General features: G+C 41.7%; 1 protein-coding gene across 4 annotated transcripts in view; it reads right to left on the bottom strand.

The window, feature by feature from the left end:
* ARID1A (AT-rich interaction domain 1A) overlaps nt 1-20,527 on the bottom strand; it is a 140,371-nt gene that overhangs the window by 74,144 nt on the left and 45,700 nt on the right. For all 4 annotated transcript variants that reach the window (XM_073616155.1, XM_073616156.1, XM_073616158.1 and 1 more), the window contains exons 2-3: nt 4,847-5,047; nt 2,998-3,405 (exon numbers count right to left, since the gene is read on the bottom strand). In XM_073616155.1, coding sequence (XP_073472256.1) covers nt 2,998-3,405; nt 4,847-5,047 — 609 coding nt within the window. The remainder of the gene's footprint in view (nt 1-2,997; nt 3,406-4,846; nt 5,048-20,527) is intronic.

The raw sequence follows: 20,527 nt of genomic DNA, 5'->3' as shown, positions 1-20,527 counted from the left end.
CGCAATTGGCATAAATGGCCTATTTATTCTGAAGCAATAGCAGAAGACCGACTCAAGGACAACCTCATCAGGTAGGGACTCAGACTCTCATAGTTGGATGGGTAATCCTGGTCTGGTCCGTTTTTTTGTTTTTTTTTCAATGTCCAATCCTCCTGTAGGCACCAGTATAATCCAAACATGATAGACTTGATGTGTTCTTTAACAAATGAGAAAGGAGGTTGAGAATTCTGTGCCTGCTGTGAACTTTGTATTTTCATTTCTCCGTAAAGCCTATAGCTGCAGAGGTAAATTAGGACTCATTTCAAAGCCTAGTTTTTGCCTGTTAAATGTGCGTAAATAGTTTTTTGTGCATAGTCTGGGTATCGGTTCAGTTTAGGTAGGCTTTTTACATTGAAAATTAGGCTTTATTAAAGTATTGTTTCAACATGACCTTCAGTTAAATTCTGCAAGCACCCATGATCTTGAAAGCAAATTAAGTATTGTTGAAGCGCACCAAGGTTTGCATTTTATCTGAACGCAGATACCACCACACATGCCATCAATATTTATTACAATATATATTTAATATATTAAGTTTAAGTGGGCACCAGCTTCTATAAGGATGGGCATGGGTATCTAAACCTAAAGTATCTTATCCTCTTTCCCATCTGCAGTCTGTTTATTATATTCTTCGGCCTAATATTTTTTGATGGGGATACCTTTACATTCTCTTCTTTGGGTGCAAGCACCCGTGGTCTTTTACCACTGATCAGAAACCAGATTGGTGCCTGACCATGTAAATTAAATGTGTAGTTCAAAAAAAATAAAAATTGCAATCTTGATTCAACCCCCCCTCACAATCTTAATCCAGCATTTCCATGATTCAGTGCAGAGCAGATTCTCGCTCACAGCTTTTAGCAGTCAAAAATAAATAAAAAAAAAGGAGCATGCCAAGTTTATCACAACATTGCTCAGTGCTGAGATAAAAAGAAACAATGTATGGATCAAAGGGATAAACTTAGTCTGTAAATGAGGTCAGTTTAACATTTAGGCCTCATACACACGGACGTTTTAACAGCGGCTTTTTTGAGCTTTTTTTGCTGCTTAAGAACGCCACTCCATGTTATTCAATGGGCTCATACATATCATGGTGTTTGAGGCATGGACGTTTTTAAGCTCAAAAAAAAAAAAAAAAAAACACAAGGACCAGCGCGTTCTGAGGCTCTAGAGCTGTTTTGACGCTGAAAAAAGTGCATTAGCGCTATACGGGGTTTTTTAGCGTCAGCTTTTTTAAGCTGTAAAAATGGTTATGTGGGTAATTTCGGAGTGAAAAATAGCAGAGGGATGGTTTTTTTTTTTAAACGCGCCTTAGCGTTAATGCTTAAACACGCACTGACGCCAAATCAAAACGCTGATAAAATTGCATTTTTAACTTTTTTCCAGGCGTTACTAGCTTTACAGACCGTTTTTTTTAAAACGTCCATGTGTATGAGGCCTTGAAGAGTAAGCCTTTTTCTGACATTTATTGCTTACAGGTTAAAATCAATTTTTGCTAAAGAAAATTACTTAGAACCCCCAAACATATATTTTTTTTCAGCAGAGACCCTAGAGAATAAAATGGTGGTCATTGCAAGCAGCGGTCTTTTAAAAACAATATTTCTTTTTTATTGCATTTAAGTGTAAATGTCAGATCTGAGGTCTTTTTGACCCCAGATCTCACATTAACCACTTGCCGACCAGCCGCCACCATACTGCGGCAGGTTGTCTCGTTCCCGCAAATCGCCGGTGTATGTCGGCACCTTTAAGGGCGATAGCAGGCGGGGGACCTGATGCGTATGGCCGGCGGCCCTGCACGATCGTGGGCACTAGAGCCAGAATGGGTGATGTGTGTATGTAAGCACACACATTACCCTTCTGACAGGAGAGGAGCTTTTGTTTATAAAGCAAAAAATAAAACCCGCAGGAGGTGATCAAATACCACCAAAAGAAAGCCATTTGTGGGGAAAAAAGGACGTAAATTTTGTGTGGGTACAGCGCCGCACGACCGCGCAATTGTCAGGTAAAGCGACGCAATGCCGTATCGCAAAAAAATGGTCTGATCATTAAGGGGGAAAATCTTCCAGGGCTGAAGTGGTTTAAGAGGCCCTTTCCTGCTTATTTATATTACAAGGGATGTTTACATTCCTTGTAATAGGCATAAACGTGATCAATACAATTTTTTTTTTTTTTTTTTGAAAGACAGTGTAAAAATACAAAATTGGAAAAGTAAAAATAAAAAATAAAAATTTAAAGCTCCGCATCCCTACAAGCTTATGTGCATAATCAAACACATGTCGCACCCACATTTGTAAATGGTCTTAAAACCACACATGTGAGATATCGCCACAATCGTTCGACCGAGAGCAATAATTCTAGCACTAGATCTTTTTTTTTATTCTAAACTGGTAACCTGTAGAAAATTTTAAAGCACCTATGGAGATTTTTAAGTACCGTAGTTTGTTGCCATGCCCAGAGCATGCGCAATTTTAAAGCATGACGACATGTTGGGTATCAATTTACTCAGTGTATCTTTTACATTCTACAGAAAAAAAAAAAAAAAAGGGCCAATTTTACTAGGTTTTTATTTTTTAAATTCCAAAATGTATATATTTTTCCAAAAAAAAAAAAAAACTGTGTTCGTAAGACCGCTGCGCAAATACAGTGTGACAAAGTATTGCGATGATCTCAATTTTCTCTTCTAGGGTCTTTGCTAAAAAAAATACATATGTAATGTTTGGGGATTCCAAGTAATTATCTAGCAAAAAAATACTGATTTTAACTTGTAAAGTGTCAGAAATAGGCTTGGTCCTTAATTGTTTAATTAAAGCAGCAATATTTCTAGGGTTACAAGTACAACTGGTAAAAAACTATGCACAACTACATAAAGAAAAACCTGACTTTTTAGAGAAAAATTTGTACATTTTTAAACGTGCAAAGTCATTCACTGAGCATGAAATTTCACCTTTGAAGTTTTCTTACCTGTGGTGGAGGGAAGCGTTGCTGAGAATAAGTACTCCCCTGCTGTGAGCCTGATGACGAATAGGATGATCCTTGTTGTTGTGAAGCTGGGTACTGAGTAGCTTGTTGGGAATATGGTGACTGGCTTTGTGAACTGGTGGGGGGACCCTGCTGCTGTTGCTGTGTGTAGGGTGAAGGAGATGGAGACTGCTGCTGTTGGGTGAAATTGGGCTGCACAGGCTGGCTGGAAGGAGGCTGGGACGAAGAAGTCTGTTGTTGGCTGTAAGACTGGGGAGCTGGTTGCTGTTGAGAATACTGGGACTGTGGTGGTGTTTGCTGCTGTGGAGGGTGAAGGCTCTGTTGGTTGTAATATGGAGACTGGCTCTGTTGAGAATAGGGCCCTGGGCCCTGTTGCCCATATGAAGACATCTGAGAAGATAAAAAATAAATAAAAAAGGAGGTTTAAGAACATGCCAGGCAGGACCCCAACATATACTCAAGCAAAAATTTAGGTCATACAAAAGGTTTTTCCCAAGCAATGCCTTAAAATCAGCAAAGCACTGATAGGTAAGAATAATGGATTTCTAGTAATTGCAAAGCTATGCAAAATTCACTGTTGTGGCCTCATCAACAAATGTATCTATTTGAGGGGTTGTTCACATTATGTCCATGTTCTACACACCACTGCAGATATATGGCATGAACAAGGCATGTAAAAAATGTTGTGCCCAGTTCACACTGTATGTGTGGTGGTGTGCAGAAAAATGTAGCTCAATTAACATGATGTGAACAAGCCCTTAGGCCACGTTTACACCTGAGTAGAGCGAATTTTTAGGTGTTTTTATTTGAGAGTTCTGCAAACATATTACAAGTGTTTTATAAGAGTATTACAAGCATTATACAAGTGAATCCAACTTCAGGTGTTTTTTTTTGGCCAATAGAAAGCACTAGGAGGAGGAGATTAGGGGTGGAGGGCTGCTGTTTTGAACATGCGACAAAACACTCGTAAAATGCTCATGTTGAGCGTTTTTCAGGTGTTCCCATTGAAGTCTAGGAGGTCACTCTGCCTTCAATCGGCCTAAAAGATGCTCATGTACTTTGAGCCACAAGAGTTTTCTACAGGCAGCAAAATGCTCAGAGTGAGCAGTGGCTATAGAAATGAATGGGATTGTGTTTGTTGAGGGTATTCGAACTACAAGCTTCAAAAAACAGAAAATTGTTCAGGTGTGAACAGGGCCCTTATGTTACGCTTATAATTTATACAAGCCAACTTTTTTCCCACCTGTGTCACAATGTAGCATCAAAAGGGAAATAAAGTTTCTCCTAAAGTAAAATGTGTGTGTTCACATTGAGTTTTGTCATTTCTCTACATTACATTAAAGAAGCAAATTTTAAAATCATAAGTTTTTTTTTTTTTTTTTTTACACTTGTGGCAAATATATGGAGGTAGAGGTTCCAATAAAAACTAGCCAAATTTGCTACAAATGTAAAGCTCCAACTATCCCGACAGAAAATGCACTACTAGTAACAGGAGGATGGTTGGGATTCATACATACACTTACTACTTAGTAACTGTATGTATGAATGCGAGTCAGGAACCTTAGATTGTAAGCTCCTTGAGGACAGGTACTGATGTGAATGTACCATATATATGTAAAGCGCTGCAAAAATTTACGGCACTATACAAGTACCTGTAATAAATTATTATAGTAGGGTAGACTACAAAACCAAAAAAAGATATTTGGAACCAAAACATCAATGCTATGCGACAAAAAGCGATTCACTCCAGCACGTGGGTACATTAAAAGCAGCCCAGAGTTGGCCTTTTATTGTTTCAGTTTACAGGTTACAGGAAGAATATATACTGTACCTGTTGTCCATACTGTATGCCCATTCCCCCTTGAGGTCGACCCTGAATGGCCATTGGGTATCTCTGTGGAGTTTGTGAAGAATAAGGCTGCACTGGATAACCAGTGTGTCCTTGTTGAGGTCCTGGCTGCTGGCTGTAAGGATTTGCGGAGCCATATGGTTGGGGTCGCATCTTCCCCATTTGATCCATGGGACTGGCAGGCTGTAAAGACAAACCATTGATAATTTTCACACATTTCATCATTATGAATCCATTCCCTTTCACTACCACCATAGAAGTGGATCCAAAAAAAAAAAAACAGCTGCACATACAATCACACGTTTGTGGTCATCTATACATTATACTTTAGATTACATACTTCTCAATAGCCCTTTCATCAAGTTCCGCTTTCCAAGAAACTACAGCATGATGCTTTGTAATTTGACAGGTGCAATCTGTTACTGCTCTGTTGCAGAATTTTGTGCAGGCAGTGTTGGAGGGTGACTACATGGAAGGCCCGTGTTCCCACAGTAATTAACCTGCTTATTACTTCTGGGACTATCCTGATAAAGGCTGGCAGTAAGATCTATTTATAACTGGAAGGGCAAACTGCCGAAGTATAACAGGTCCCAGCTGTACACCCATCTGAAGTGCGGCCAAGAGCCGGCTGTCTGGTATTGAGCATTGGCAGGCAATGAATGACAGGATCTGTGCTCTGGGGACACGAGGTAAGAGGGGGAGGGGGAGCCATAACGGCAACACGATTTGCCCTACTGAACTAGCCACACCTAAAGCCATGGCCCTGTCCCACACAAAGAAAAGAAAATAGGAGGTAGCAAACGCTGGCACTGATATAGTTAGACACATGGCTAATTTGCATTACTGCCAAACTTGCATCTAGTGTGCATGTGAAAAACTGCTAGGAAAACCAAGAGATTTACATGTATAGCTGAAATTACAATTTCACTAGGGCTGGCCACACACCGATGACTGAAAAAAAACAAAAAAAAACAAAAAACACACACATTTCTCCCTCTACGCACTATTGGGCTGAAGTAAGAATTTTAAAAAGTAAACTGTTCAATACATTGTAGCAACGCATCGCCCCTACACAACGTACAGGCATTACACAAAGAATGTGTGGGCTGGTGTAAACAGGCCCTTAAAAGTGGTTGTAAAGTCAATAGGATTACTGCCAGCCCCTCTGTTATACCAAGGTATACTACAGTGTAAAAATGCTGCTAAAAACCTTATTTCACATCGCCTCTGCAGTTATATGACTTTCAGCCACTCTCCTCCCTCAATCTAAGGGCTACAGCAGGAGGGCCAGAAATTCCCTCTTACGTCAATCGGTCACATGACCACTGTGCTGTCTGCTCAGCCCCTCCCGCTGTAGCCCTTAGATCAGGGGGAGAACGGCGGGAGGTCATGTGACCGGCAAGCTGAAAAAGGCATTTAGCGGCATCATTTTAAAACATTTAGACTGTGTATTATACCTTGGTGTAACAGAGTAATCCTACTCTGACGTTACTGCCAGCTACTAATAGCGGCAGGAGCAGGGAGATCATCGCTCACACACAGGAGCTGACAGGCAGGCAGGGGGAGAGAAAAGACTGAAGGATGGCAACGGCATGTAAACTGACCATGGTATCATGGATCAGCAGCCATGATTACTGTGGTCAACACACAGGCAGGGTCAACCAGGTTTTTTTACAGCATAGAAAAGAGACAGTTTAGACAGCACAAGCACTGTGCTGTTAAACCTGCTTTAAAAGGAACTGGATCACTTTTGTTTAGGGTTACAACCTCTTTAAAAAAAACAAAAAAAAAAATAAAAAATAAAAACACAATACCTGTAGGCATAAGATGAACTCTACACAGCATAGCCATATTCTTTCAGATCATAAAGCTGACATATCTATGGAGGTACATGTAGGCGCACACACAGGTTATTGTTCCCTATTAAAGCAGAACTTGAGCCAAAAATAAAACCCCCATGAAAGATGAACACAGATTTTGCAGCACTCTTAAAGCAGAAGTTCCACTTTTTTTCACCACTCACATTTGTTTTTGGGAGCGGGTACCTAGTTTTCAGAGGTACACACTCCCGCTCTGACCACCTAGGCCAGTGGTCTCCAAACCACGGTCCTTTGGTTTTATCTGGCCCTTGGGGTACCATTTCCTCCCACCGCCAGACAGGGCGCAATTACTCCCATGCACATCCTATCTACCTAGAGTTGAGCTTTTAATCCCTGCAAGTGTCTGCACAGGTACGTAGACTAAAAGTATGTATGTGGTTGCTTCCTTAAGGAGGCCATACACAGCTTGATTTTCTCTTTCAGCTCATGAATGAATGAATAAAATCAATCTATTCCACGCATCTACGCCAACAATGTGTATAGAGTAATTTCCACTGCTAGCTATTGTATTCAATTAGCTACAGTACCCACCATAAACAGGGGACTCAGAAGTCATAAGCTGTTAAAGCGGGCGTCCACCTATCTATCTTTTTTTTGAGTTCATTCACAAACTTTTCTTCTCAGCATTACATACTCACATATTGTGTGTAATATGTCCGCCTGTGTCAGATTTCGTCGGAAAGAATAACTTATATTATTCACTGCAGGCGGTTTCCATCTTCATTGTGGGCATTTGAAGCCCACAAGCATTTATTTCCTGGATGTGGTGAATGCTGTGCTCCCAGCATTCACCGCTCGTTCCCGCACATGCTCAGTGGCATCCTGGGAAGCCTGAGACTAGCTCCCAGGAGTCTGGGAGAGGCTAGAAACACGCCTACTCCCACGGGAGGAAAACCAGGAAGTGCAAAGAAGAATAGAAAAATAAAAAGGTAATTACGGCGATTTAAATTTTTTTTAAACGGCATGTCAGCATCTAGGCAAGGAAGAGAATACATACAGATATTGTTCAAAATTTGGGTGGAACCCCGCTTTAAGACAAAAAGGGGGATGGGCAATACAGCAAACAAAACACCAACAGGCCATTAGAATAGCCTGAAGGAACTTATGCAAAGGCTGGTATTGGGGGAGGCCTTAACAGCCACCCAGTAGAACTTGAAAACCGAATAAAGACCAGATGGCAGACCTGCAAATCTTGGAAATAGTAGCTTGATGCTGAAGCACCCAAGAGGCACACAGATCTAATAGTCTTTAGACAAGAAAGGGTAGAACCCCATCTCTAAGACCACAATTTGGATAATGGTCTTCCAGGTCCATGAAGAAATGGAACAAAAAGCAGGTTCATCTTTACAGGGAACATCAGAAAAGAGTCTTCTTAAGAGCAGCAACTGGAAAGATATTCACAGCCTAAACCAAATTCAGACAATGGGAGGAAATTCTCTCGAACTGGAGCTAAAAAGAACAATGTCCAGTTGAAAGGCTGAAACCACCTCCTATAGAAAGAAAGTTCTGAGCCTTAATGCCACCTTGTCCGAGATCAGAAAGTGTTCTTTACAGGAGAAAGCCGCCAGCTTAAAACAGAGACAAAGGCTATAAAACACCACCTTATGGTTAACAGAAAGGAATATCCCTGATGGTTCAACAGTGGTTACTGAAGAACCAAAAAAAAAAAAAAATGAAGGTCCCATGGAGTCAAAAGGTAAGCGAACAGTGGGAACCACATGGGTGACAAAGCAAAAAGTCTCAATCAAGGAATGGGAAGCCAATGGTCCCTGGAAGAAAACAATAGAGATCTGACCCTTAATGGTGCTGGGGGCTAAAAGTTTGGTCCAAACTCAACTATAAACAGGAAAAAAGATTGATCCAACAGAAAAATTTCCTTGGTAAAAGCCTCACAGCAAAATGTGTGGTGAGAAGTAGATTTCCTAACTTAGTATTGTGAGAATATTGATGAGCCCACGGAGTCTTCTCAGGTCATAGTCCTACATCCACCTGGACCAATCAAGCTATGGAGGATCAACAGAATGCCATCTTGATCCTGCAATGCATACAAGTGGTTAAAAGGTGGAAAGGCATAGATGCCATGGTGCCACCAAAGCATCCATTGGACAGTCAAGACTATGCTGTCTACCAGAACCTGAGCGCAGTGTTTCCTCAGGAGGCAGTCATCCAGGTGTAGCACAAGGGCCAGCACATTGGTGAACACCCAAGTGTGCAGTAGATGGGCTAAATGGAAGGGCCACAAACTGGGGATCCAGTGCAGAACACAGAAAATCACGTGTAACGTTCCACTTTAAAAACGATATTAAACCCTTACTTTCCTAATAGAGAAAATATATATATATATATATATATATATATATATATATATATATATATATATATATATATATATATATATATATATATATATATATATATATATATATATATATATATATATAAAAAAAATTGGGCTGCTCTCCCAGCAGATGATCTTTGCCCATAACCGAATTCCCATGCTTTGTTCTATTCTGTGTGAAGGCAGCCATTGTGCTAGAAGCAGGGCTTTGCTTCATGTTATGGCCTCTAGCATGAAGAACAGTAGACCCAAAGATTTTTTTTTTTTTTTTTTTGGCTTTGACGACCATATGGCTAACCTAACCCCAAAAAGGTAAAGTTGATTTTCCATTATGAAACAAACTGCCTACACATAACATGTTTTATCCACGTGTATCTCACCGTGTTAGGCTATTCAACTAGGTTTGTAGTATATACTGTAATTGTTAATATAGTCATTAAACAACAAGTTACAGGTGTAAAACATAGGTGTAATGAAAAACAAACGTATAAGCCAACATTGGACAAGAGCCATAACCTGAGGTAAAATTGTGTTAGTTCATGAAACTCAGGATCTATACTATTGAAGCCACTAAGTTCCTGGCTTAACCCTTGGCATCCTCCCAAAACCCCCACCAATCGGGCATAGCTGATCACAGATGGAGGTAAAGGGCCAATCACAGCAGACCTTTACCATGTGATCAGCAATCACAACTCATCACACGTAAACAAATGTGGGTTATCAGCACTGTCACTGAGGAAAGGAAAGCCGATAAACGGCGATTTTGTAACAGGAGACATTTACCACACACACACAGCGCTGCCCATCAGTGAAGAAAAAAAAAATGACTTATTTGCAAAGTTTTATAACAGAAACAAAAGGTTTTATTTTTCCCCTTTAAAAAGGTTTAGTCTCATCTTTTTAGCAAAAAAAATAGTCAAATTGCAACAGCACCGAAAGCTGAAAATTTACCTGGGCAGGAAGGAGTTGAAAGTGCCTAGTAAGCCAGTGGTCGAATTAAGCTATTAGTTTCAAACCATAGTCTCCCACTGCCTTTTTGCTTGAATTAAGTGTGGTGTATAATATAGCTAATATGTGAAGTATAAAAAAAAAAACAAAGAAAAAAGGCAAATTTATTTTTCAATATATCTCTATGCAGTGATAAAGAGATACATATAGATCTATAGATTTTTTTTTTTTTTTTTTTTTGAAGGAAGACAATGCATGGCCGGCATGTATATTTTGTCCTTTTAAAGTCTGATATTTACCAGATTCAACCTCTAATAGTATATACAGTACATCTCTTCTGTCAGTTATTCTGAGAGTTGATATATATACACATACATATATATAGGTCCATCATCACCATTCTAATCTTTTTGGCTCTATACACCACCACAATGGATCTGAAATGAAACAAGATGAGCTTGAACTGCAGACTTTCAGCTTTAATTTGAGGGTATTTACATCCAAATCAGGTTAACAGTGTAGGAATTACAACAGTTTGTATATGTGCCTCCCACTTTTTAAGGGACCAAAAGTAATGGGACAATTGGCTGCTCAGCTGTTCCATGGCCAGGTGTGTGTTATTCACTCATTTTCCCATTTACAAGGAGCAGATAAAAGGTCCAGCGTTAATTTCAAGTGTGCTATTTGCATTTGGAATCTGTTGCTGTCAACTCTCAATATGAGATCCAAAGAGCTGTCATCAGTGAAGCAAGCCATCATTAGGCTGGGAAAAAAAAAAAAAAAAAAAAAAAAAAACTCAGAGAGAAGATAGCAAAAACATTAGGTGTGGCCAAATCAACTGTTTGGAACATCCTTAAAAAGAAAGAAGGCACCAGTGAGCTCAGCAACACCAAAAGACCCGAAAGACCACGGAAAACAACTGGGGTGGATGACCAAAGAATTCTTTCCCTGGTGAAAAAAACACCCTTCACAACAGTTGGCCAGATCAAGAACACTATCCAGGAGGTAGGTGTATGTGTGTCAAAGTCAACAATCAAGAGAAGACTTCACCAGAGTGATTACAGAGGGTTCACCACAAGATGTAAACCATTGGTGAGCGTAAAAAACAGGAAGGCCAGGTTAGAGTTTGCCAAACATCTAAAAAAGCCTTCACAGTTCTGGAACAACATCCTATGGACAGATGAGACCAAGATCAACTTGTACCAGAGTGATGTGAAGAGAACAGTATCGAGAAGGAAAGGAACTGCTCATGATCCAAAGCATACCCCCTCATCAGTGAAGCATGGTAGTGGTAGTGTCAAGACGTGGGCATGTATGGCTGCCAATGGAACTGGTTCTCTTTGTATTTATTGATGATGTGACTGCTGACAAAAGCAGCAGGATGAATTCTGAAGTGTTTCAGGCAATATTATCTGCTCATATTTAGCAAAATGTTTCAAAACTCATTGGACAGCGCTTCATAGAGCATATAGACAATGACCCGAAGCATACTGCGAAAGCAACCAAAGAGTTTAACCGGTTCAATACAGGGCATTTTCACCCCCTTCCTTCCCAGACCAATTTTTAGTTTTCAGCGCTGTCGCACTTTAAACGACAATTGCGCGGTCGTGTGACGTTGTACCCAAACAAAATTGACGTCCTTTTTTTCCCACAAATAGAGCTTTCTTTTGGTGGTATTTGATCACCTCTGCGGTTTTTATTTTTTGCGCTATAAACAAAAGATCGACAATTTTGAAAAAAAAAAAAAAAAAAAAAAAAAAAAAAAAAAAAAAAACACAATATTTTTTACTTTTTGCTATAATAAATATCCCAATTTTTTTTAAAAAAAAAAAAACAAATTTTCCTCAGTTTCGGCCGATACGTATTCTTCTACATTTTTGTTAAAAAAAAAAAAATCGCAATAAGCGTATATTGATTGGTTTGTGCAAAAGTTATAGCGTCTACAAAATACGGGATAGATTTATGGCATTTTTTTTTTTTTTTACATAATTTTTTTTTTTTACTAGTAATAGCGGCGATTGCGATTTTTTTTCATGACTGGGACATTATGGCGGACACATCGGACACTTGACACATTTTTGGGACCGTTCACATTTATACAGCGATCAATGCTATAAAATTGTATCGATTACTGTGTAAATGTGACAGGCAGTGAAGGGGTTAACCACTAGGGGTTAAATGTGTTTCCTAGGGAATGCTTCTAACTGTAGGGGGAGGGGACGTACAAGGGGAGGAGACCGATCTGTGTTCCGCTGTACTGGGAACACAGATCGCTCTCCTCTCACCTGACAGGATGTGGATCTGTGTGGTTAACGGGCAATCGCGGGTGCCCGGCAGACATCGCGGCTGCTGGGCACACGCACCTGGTCCCGAGCAACGCGGCGAGGCCGTCATATGACGTCCACCCAGGATGGAAGATCCCATCTGTGGACGTCATATGTCTATACGTGGGTATTGAAGTGGTTAAGGGAAAGAAGTGGAATGTTATGCAATGGCCAAGTCAATCACCTGACCTGAATCCGATTGAGCATGCATTTCACTTGCTGAAGACAAAACTGAAGGGAAAATGCCCCAAGAACAAGCAGGAACTGAAGACAATTGCAGTAGAGGCCTGGCAGAGCATCACCAGGGATGAAACCCAGAGTCTGGTGATATCTATGTGTTCCAGACTTCAGGCTGTAATTGACTGCAAAGGATTTGCAACCAAGTATTAAAAAGTGAAAGTTTGATGGATGATTGTTAATCTGTCCCAATACTTTTGTTTCCTTAAAAAGTGGGAGACAAATATACAAACTCTTATAATTCCTACACCGTTCACTTGATTTGGATGTAAATACCCTCAAATTAAAGCTGAAAGTCTGCAGTTAAAGCACATCTTGTTTGTTTCATTTCAAATCCATTGTGGTGGTGTATAGAGCCAAAAAGATTAGAATTGTGGCGATGTCCCAATATTTATGGACCCGAATAATAATATATATAATATAGTTAGGGCGCAAAATCTCTAATCAACTCTGAGAACAGAAGAGATATACTGTATATACTATTAGAGGTTGAATCTGGTAAATATCAGACTTTAAAAGGAAAGAATATACATGCCAGCCATGCATTGTCTGCATCAAAAAAAAAAAAAAAAGTCATGTTAAGAACGTTCGCTTGATTTTATAATCATTAGTGGGGTCAAATTGTCGTTCGTTTTTTACCACCGCGACAGGAAAATTCGAAGGAGCAGAATAGAAAACTTCTTGGTCAAAGGAACTTTCAGACAGTGTATGTGGTTTTCGTTCAGAAATTACATTCCTTCTAAAACTGAATGTTAAAAGCGAGAGAAATTTTTAAATGACATTCTTTCATTCAGCAAATGTACAAAGATTTTTCGTATGGAAATTCTAGTCTGAAAATCGATACGTGTATAGCCAGCATAAGGGTTTGTTCACACCTATGCAGCTTGCTTTAAAATGAATAGAAAAAAAAAAAAAAATTGATTTTGACGCGATTGGTATTTTGCAATTTTTATGCTTTTTTGGGCCAATTTTTTGTTGGGCTGATTAAAAACCCGCAAATACGCACTACATGCTTTTCTGCAGCTTCTTCAATGAAGTCAATTGGGAATTAAAAAAAAAAAAAAAAAAGCAGCACAGTTTTTGTTGAAAAAAGTCCTTGACCCTTTCCAAATATGCAGTGGCTGCAAAAGCATGGATGTGAACGTGTGTCCCATAGGAAACTATGTTAAATGAACTGTAGTGCTTTTCTGCAAAAAACACCAAAAAAAACCAACAAGACAAAACACACATGGGTGGGAACCAGGCCCAAAATGTTTAGTAGCAGCAGCATGCTTTTTTTTTATATCACCTGTCAACATGGAGTAAAAATTTTTTTTTTTTTTTTTTTAAAGAGCCCTTTATAATAATACAAAAAGAGCAAATAATCACTACTATAAGGGGTTAATTTATACTGTGAAACAGTGAAAGTAATAATATATATTACTTATTTCATATAATAATAATAAATACACCAAGGAGGACGACATATGGGAATTTTAACTAGGAGTCAGACATGAAGCTATATGAAGGCTGGAAGGGAAAAATAATTTTTTTATATTTAAGTAGTACTAAAAGCTGGAACTTTTTTTCCCATGGATATAGTCATTTTAACCACTTGCCGACCGCCTCACGACAATGTACGTCGGCAGAATGGCACAGGCAGGCAGAATCACGATCGGACCAGCTCTACCCCCCCCCCCCCCCCCCCCCCCCCCCCCCCCCCGGTGCCCGAGGCGGTCAGCATTGGTCCCCCGGCGATCAGAGGTGAAGGGGAGGCCATCCATTCGTGCCCCCCCGCCCCCCCCCCCGATCGCTCCCAGCCAATGGGATCATTTCCCTGCCTCTGTATTAGTACACAGAGGCAGAGGAAATGATGTCATCTCTCCTCGGCTCGGTATTTTCTGTTCCGGCGCCGAGGAGAGAAGACTGTAATGTGAGTGCACCAACACAACACATCGCAGTAGAACATGCCAGGCACACATTACACCCCCGATCCCCCCTAATCACCCCTCCTCCCCACCCCACCCCGTCACACTGACACCAAGCGTTTCACCAGTTTGTGACAGTTAGTGTGAGCCCCCTTTAGGTCTAGGATAACCCCCCCCTAAGTTTTAACCCCTTGATCAACCCCCCCCCCCCCCCCCATCACCAGTGTTGCTAAGCGATCATTTTTCTGATCGCTGTATTAGTGTCACTGGTTACGCTAGTTAGGGAGGTAAATATTTAGGTTCGCCATCAGCGTTTTATAGCGACAGGGACCCCCATATACCATCTAATAAATGTTTTAACCCCTTGATTGCCCCCTAGTTAACCCTTCTACCACTGATCACCGTATAACCGTTACGGGTGACGCTGGTTAGTTCGTTTATTTTTTATAGTGTCAGGGCACCCGCCATTTATTACCGAATAAAGGTTTAGCCCCCTGATCGCCTGGCAGTGATATGTGTCGCCCCAGACAGCGTCAGGTTAGCGCCAGTAGCGATAACACCCACGCACGCAGCATACGCCTCCCTTAGTGGTATAGTATCTGAACGGATCAATATCTGATCCGATCAGATCTATACTAGCGTCCCCAGCAGTTTAGGGTTCCCAAAAATGCAGTGTTAGCGGGATCAGCCCAGATACCTGCTAGCACCTGCATTTTGCCCCTCCGCCCGGCCCACCCAAGTGCAGTATCGATCGATCACTGTCACTTACAAAACACTAAACACATAACTGCAGCGTTCGCAGAGTCAGGCCTGATCCCTGCGATCGCTAACAGTTTTTTTGGTAGCGTTTTGGTGAACTGGCAAGCAGCAGCGGCCTAGTACACCCTGGTCGTAGTCAAACCAGCACTGCAGTAACACTTGGTGACGTGGCGAGTCCCATAAATGCAGTTCAAGCTGGTGAGGTGGCAAGCACAAGTAGTGTCCCGCCTGCCACCAATAAGAAGACAAACACAGGCCCGTCGTGCCCATAGTGCCCTTCCTGCTGCATTCGCCAATCCTAATTGGGAACCCACCACTTCTGCAGCACCCGTACTTCCCCCATTCACATCCCCAACCAAATGCAGTCGGCTGCATGAGAGGCATTTTCTTTATGTCCTCCTGAGTACCCCTACCCAACAAACCCCCCCAAAAAAGATGTCGTGTCTGCAGCAAGCGCGGATATAGGCGTGACACCCGCTATTATTGGCCCTCCTGTCCTGAAATCCTGGTCTTTGCATTGGTGAATGCTTTGAACGCTACCATACACTAGTTGAGTATTAGCATAGGGTACAGCATTGCACAGACTAGGTGCACTTTCACAGGGTCTCCCAAGATGCCATCGCATTTTGAGAGACTCGAACCTGGAACCGGTTACAGTTATAAAAGTTAGTTACCCAAAAAAAAGTGTAAAAAGAAAAAATATATATAAAATACAAAAATAGTTGTCGTTTTATTGTTCTCGCTCTCTTAAATCTCTATCGTTATGCTCTTTTTTACTGTATTCTGCAATGTTTTATTGTTATTATGTTTTATCAAGTTTGCTTTTCAGGTATGCAATTTTTTATTCTTTACAGTTTACTGTGTTTTATTGTTAACCATTTTTTTGTCTTCAGGTACGCCATTCACGACTTTGAGTGGTTATACCAGAATGATGCCTGCAGGTTTAGGTATCATCTTGGTATCATTCTTTTCAGCCAGTGGTCGGCTTTCATGTAAAAGCAATCCTAGCGGCTAATTAGCCTCTAGACTGCTTTTACAAGCAGTGGGAGGGAATCCACCCCCCCGTCTTCCGTGTTTTTCTCTGGCTCTCCTGTCTCAACAGGGAACCTGAGAATGCAGCCGGTGATTCAGCGAGCTGACCATAGAGCTGATCAGAGACCAGAGTGGCTCCAAACATCTCTATGGCCTAAGAAACCGGAAGCTACGAGCATTTCATGACTTAGATTTCGCCAGATGTAAACAGCGCCATTGGGAAATTGGGAAAGCATTTTATCACATCGATCTTGTTGTGGTCAGATGCTTTGAGGGCAAAGGAGAGAGCTAAAAATTTAAAAAAAAAAAAAAAGCACCCGTCCCCCCCCCTGCTCTCGCGCTAAGGCGAACGCAAGCGTCGGTCTGGCGTCAAATGTAAACAGCAATTGCACCATGCATGTGAGGTATCACCGTGAAGGTCAGATCGAGGGCAGTAATTTCAGCAGTAGACCTCCTCTGTAAATCTAAAGTGGTAACCTGTAAAGGCTTTTAAAAATGTATTTATTTTGTTGCCACTACACATTTGTGCGCAGTTTTAAAGCATGTCATGTTTGGTATCCATGTAATCATCTTTTTTATTTTCTCAAACATTTGGGCAATATAGTGTGTTTTTTTTTCCCCAAAAAATGAGTTTGAAAAATCGCTGCGCAAATACTGTGTGAAAAAAAAATTCCCACCATTTTAATCTGCAGGGCATTTGCTTTAAAAAAATATATATAATGTTTGGGGGTTCAAAGTAATTTTCTTGCAAAAAAAAATAATTTTTTCAGGTAAACAAAAAGTGTCAGAAAGGGCTTTGTCTTCAAGTGGTTAGAAGAGTGGGTGATGTGTGACATAAGCTTCTAAATGTTGTGCATAAAATGCCAGGACAGTCCAAATGACCCCATTTTGGAACGTAGACACCCCAAGCTATTTGCTGAGAGGCATGTCGAGTCCATGGAATATTTTATATTGTGACACGTTGCAGGAAAGAGACAAATTTTTTTTTTTTGCACAAAGTTGTCACTAAATGATATATTGCTCAAACATGCTATGGGAATATGTGAAATTACACCCCAAAATACACTGTTGCTTCTCCTGAGTACGGGGATACCACGTGTGACACTTTTTGGGAGCCTAGCCGCGTACGGGACCCTGAAAACCAAGCACCGCCTTTAGGCTTTCTAAGGGCATACATTTTTGATTTCAGCAAAGGCAAAGGTGTAGGGACTTTAAGGACTTCTGGCCTGGTAAGGCTGATATTCCATCCCTTGGGACTTTAATTGAAATTGTGGCCTGGTAAGGTCACATATTTCCATCCCTATTGGGGGGGGTGGTGGCGCCGCCACCACACGTCAACGTCACGCATCCCGTGCTGGACGCCTGGTGCTTTGGCGCCCAGCGCGTGGTAGCCACGCTCGCGAGCAGTTCAGGGGGGTGGCGGCGGCGGGGGGTGGAGCGGTCTATGCCGCGGCGCCTACTTGGGCGTCTTCCGGGTGGGTTCTGTCACTCAAGGCTCCCTGCACACTCGCTCGCACGCCAGTCCAGGCTCTGTCTCTTTGACACTCCTTCCCATTATTCAGGTACAGTCACTTTCACCACTCTCCCTGGTCTTTACTCTCACTCCTTTCAGTCACCCACAGTCCCTTTGGTTCACCCTTCCAGCCGCACTCCACTCTGCTTCCAGCCCCCTTTGGCTGTCTACTTCACTTACACCTTCACTCCCCATTTGGGTCTCTTACCCACTTCCTCACATTTATCCCCCGGTACTAATTTCCTTCACTCCCTCGCCCATTTTTTCACCCAGGTTGCCTTGTGTTCCTTTGCCTGCCATGGTTGTCGCCTCTGGGGGCGCTTCGGGGGAGATGTCCGCCGCGGCTCCCGGGTGGGAGTATTTTTCCGGATGGCTTTGTTTCACGGCACCACACCACCACCATACGAACCTAGTGAGTCTATTGGCATTTAGATAGGGGGTTCTACCCCACTATTCTATATGTTTGTTTACAGACCATCAATTGAACCAACCCTTTTACCCCCAGATTCATCTTGTGCTTGCTCCTAACGAGTGACCGTCTAGTCACGAAACGCGCTGAGCTGCCACACGTTTTGATTACCATTCAGTACCCTTGATACCATGTGTACCCTCTTTACCCCCTCTTGTAACATTCTATGTTTTACATTATTATGCTATTAATGCTATGTATTGTATATTTTACATGTTCTATATTTGACTGTACTTTATAATTATTAAAACCCTCCCAATTATTTCACCATTTGTACTTTATCGTCATTATATGCTTCATTTAAAGTCCCACCGCCCTGTTCTCGCCCCTATTTTTGATTTCACTCTTCACTGCCTATTACAGTTTCGGAGGCCATGGAATGCCCAGGTGGCACAAAACCCCCCCAAATGACCCTATTTTGGAAAGTAGACACCCCAAGCTATTTGCTGAGAGGTATAGTGAGTATTTTGCAGACCTCACTTTTTGTCACAAAGTTTTGAAAATTGAAAAAAAAATTTTTTTCTTGTCTTTATTCATTTTCAAAAACAAATGAGAGCTGCAAAATACTCACCATGCCTCTCAGCAAATAGCTTGGGGTGTCTACTTTCCAAAATGGGGTCATTTGGGGGGGGGGGGGGGGGGGGTTGTGCCATCTGGGCATTTTATGGCCTTCAAAAACTGATAGGTAGTGAGGAGTGAAATCAAAAATTTACGCCCTTACAAATCCTGAAGGCGGTGATTCGTTTTCGGGCCCGTACGCGGCTAGGCTCCCAAAAAGTCCCACACATGTGGTATCCCATGTGTGGCAGTGCCAAATTGTAAAAAGTGCTCTGGTCAGGAAGGGGGTAAATCCTTCCGGGGCTGAAGTGGTTAAATATAAAATGCACAATACTGGTAAACTTTAAATGTAACACCTTCTATTACCTCCAGTCTATCAGCCTCCATCTTCTCTGGGTTCAGATGCTGATCTTCCTTGCTGAGTCTTTAATCACTGTCATCATTTTACTACGCTATTTTGAAGAGGAATATAGTTATGGCAGCAGCGAGCTGCCATAACCCCGGTATCCTCTTCAGCGGGCGGTCCACTTTCAGATAAAAAGTGGTCTCTGCAGCGGATTCGCCACAAGATCACTTTTATCGGCGATCCGTTCCCCCTCCCAATGACAGACACATCGGACAATTTTGAAAGATTTTTGGAACCATTGGCATTAATACAGTGATCAGTGTGATTAAAAATGCATTGATTACTGTAAAAATGCCACTGGCAGTGAAGGGGTAAACTGTGTTGCCTCAGAGGTGATTCTCACTGAAGGAGGAGGGGACTAACTACAGGAAGTGACGGATCGTGGTTCCTAGCTAATAGGAACATACAATCTGTCACTTCTGTCAGAACAGGGAAGTTTGTGTTTACACACTCGTCCCTGTTCTGTCTCCTGTTCACGAGCGCTCGTGGCCGGCGGTCATCGCGACCATTGGCCATGAGCATCAGCACCCCCGCTGTGCAGTGGGTGCGCGCCTGCTATCCAGACCCCGCGAGCCAAAGTATAGCTACATGGTTTCACGCAGGAGAGCCAAAATGCCGCAGTATAACTGCGGCGGCTGTTCCGGAAGTCATGAGCATCGGCACCCCCGCTGTGCAGCAGGGGCGCGCCTGCTATCCGGACCCCGCAAGCCTAAGTATAGCTACATGGTTTTGCGCAGGGGAGCCAACCTGCCGCAGTATAACTGCGGCGGCTGGTCCGGAAGCAGATAAGAGGTCTGGTCAAGCTTTTTTTTTCCTAATATAAGGGATGTTTACATGTAATAGGAATAAAAGAGTCACTTTATTTAAAAAAAAAAAAAAAGTATTTTTTCCAAAAAAAGCGATTGTAAGACCGTTGCGTAAATACCGTGCAAGTATTGCAACGACCACCATTTTATTCTCTAGGGTGTTTAAAAAAATAAATAAATATGTTTGGGGTTCTAAGTAATTTTCTAGCAAAAAAAAAAAAAAAAATTTTTAAAACACCAAAATCTCAGAAAGAGGGTCGGTCCTTAAGTGGTTTAAGTATTTTTTTTTTTTTTTTAAACAAACATGTTATACTTACTTGCTCTGTGTAAAGGTTTTGCACAGAGCAGCCATGATTCTCCTCTTCTGGGGTCCCCCACCGACATAGGCATACTTGCAACTACACCCCAAAATGACATCATTCTACCCCTGAGAATGGAAATAACACATGTGTGAGACCCACAGCCTAGCCACAGAGGCGCAATATC

Source organism: Aquarana catesbeiana, linkage group LG02 (genome assembly GCF_042186555.1).
Source record: "Aquarana catesbeiana isolate 2022-GZ linkage group LG02, ASM4218655v1, whole genome shotgun sequence".
Classification (NCBI taxonomy): Eukaryota; Metazoa; Chordata; class Amphibia; order Anura; family Ranidae; genus Aquarana; species Aquarana catesbeiana.
Note: the sequence above shows the minus strand (reverse complement) of the source record. Positions and strands in the feature narration are given on the sequence as shown.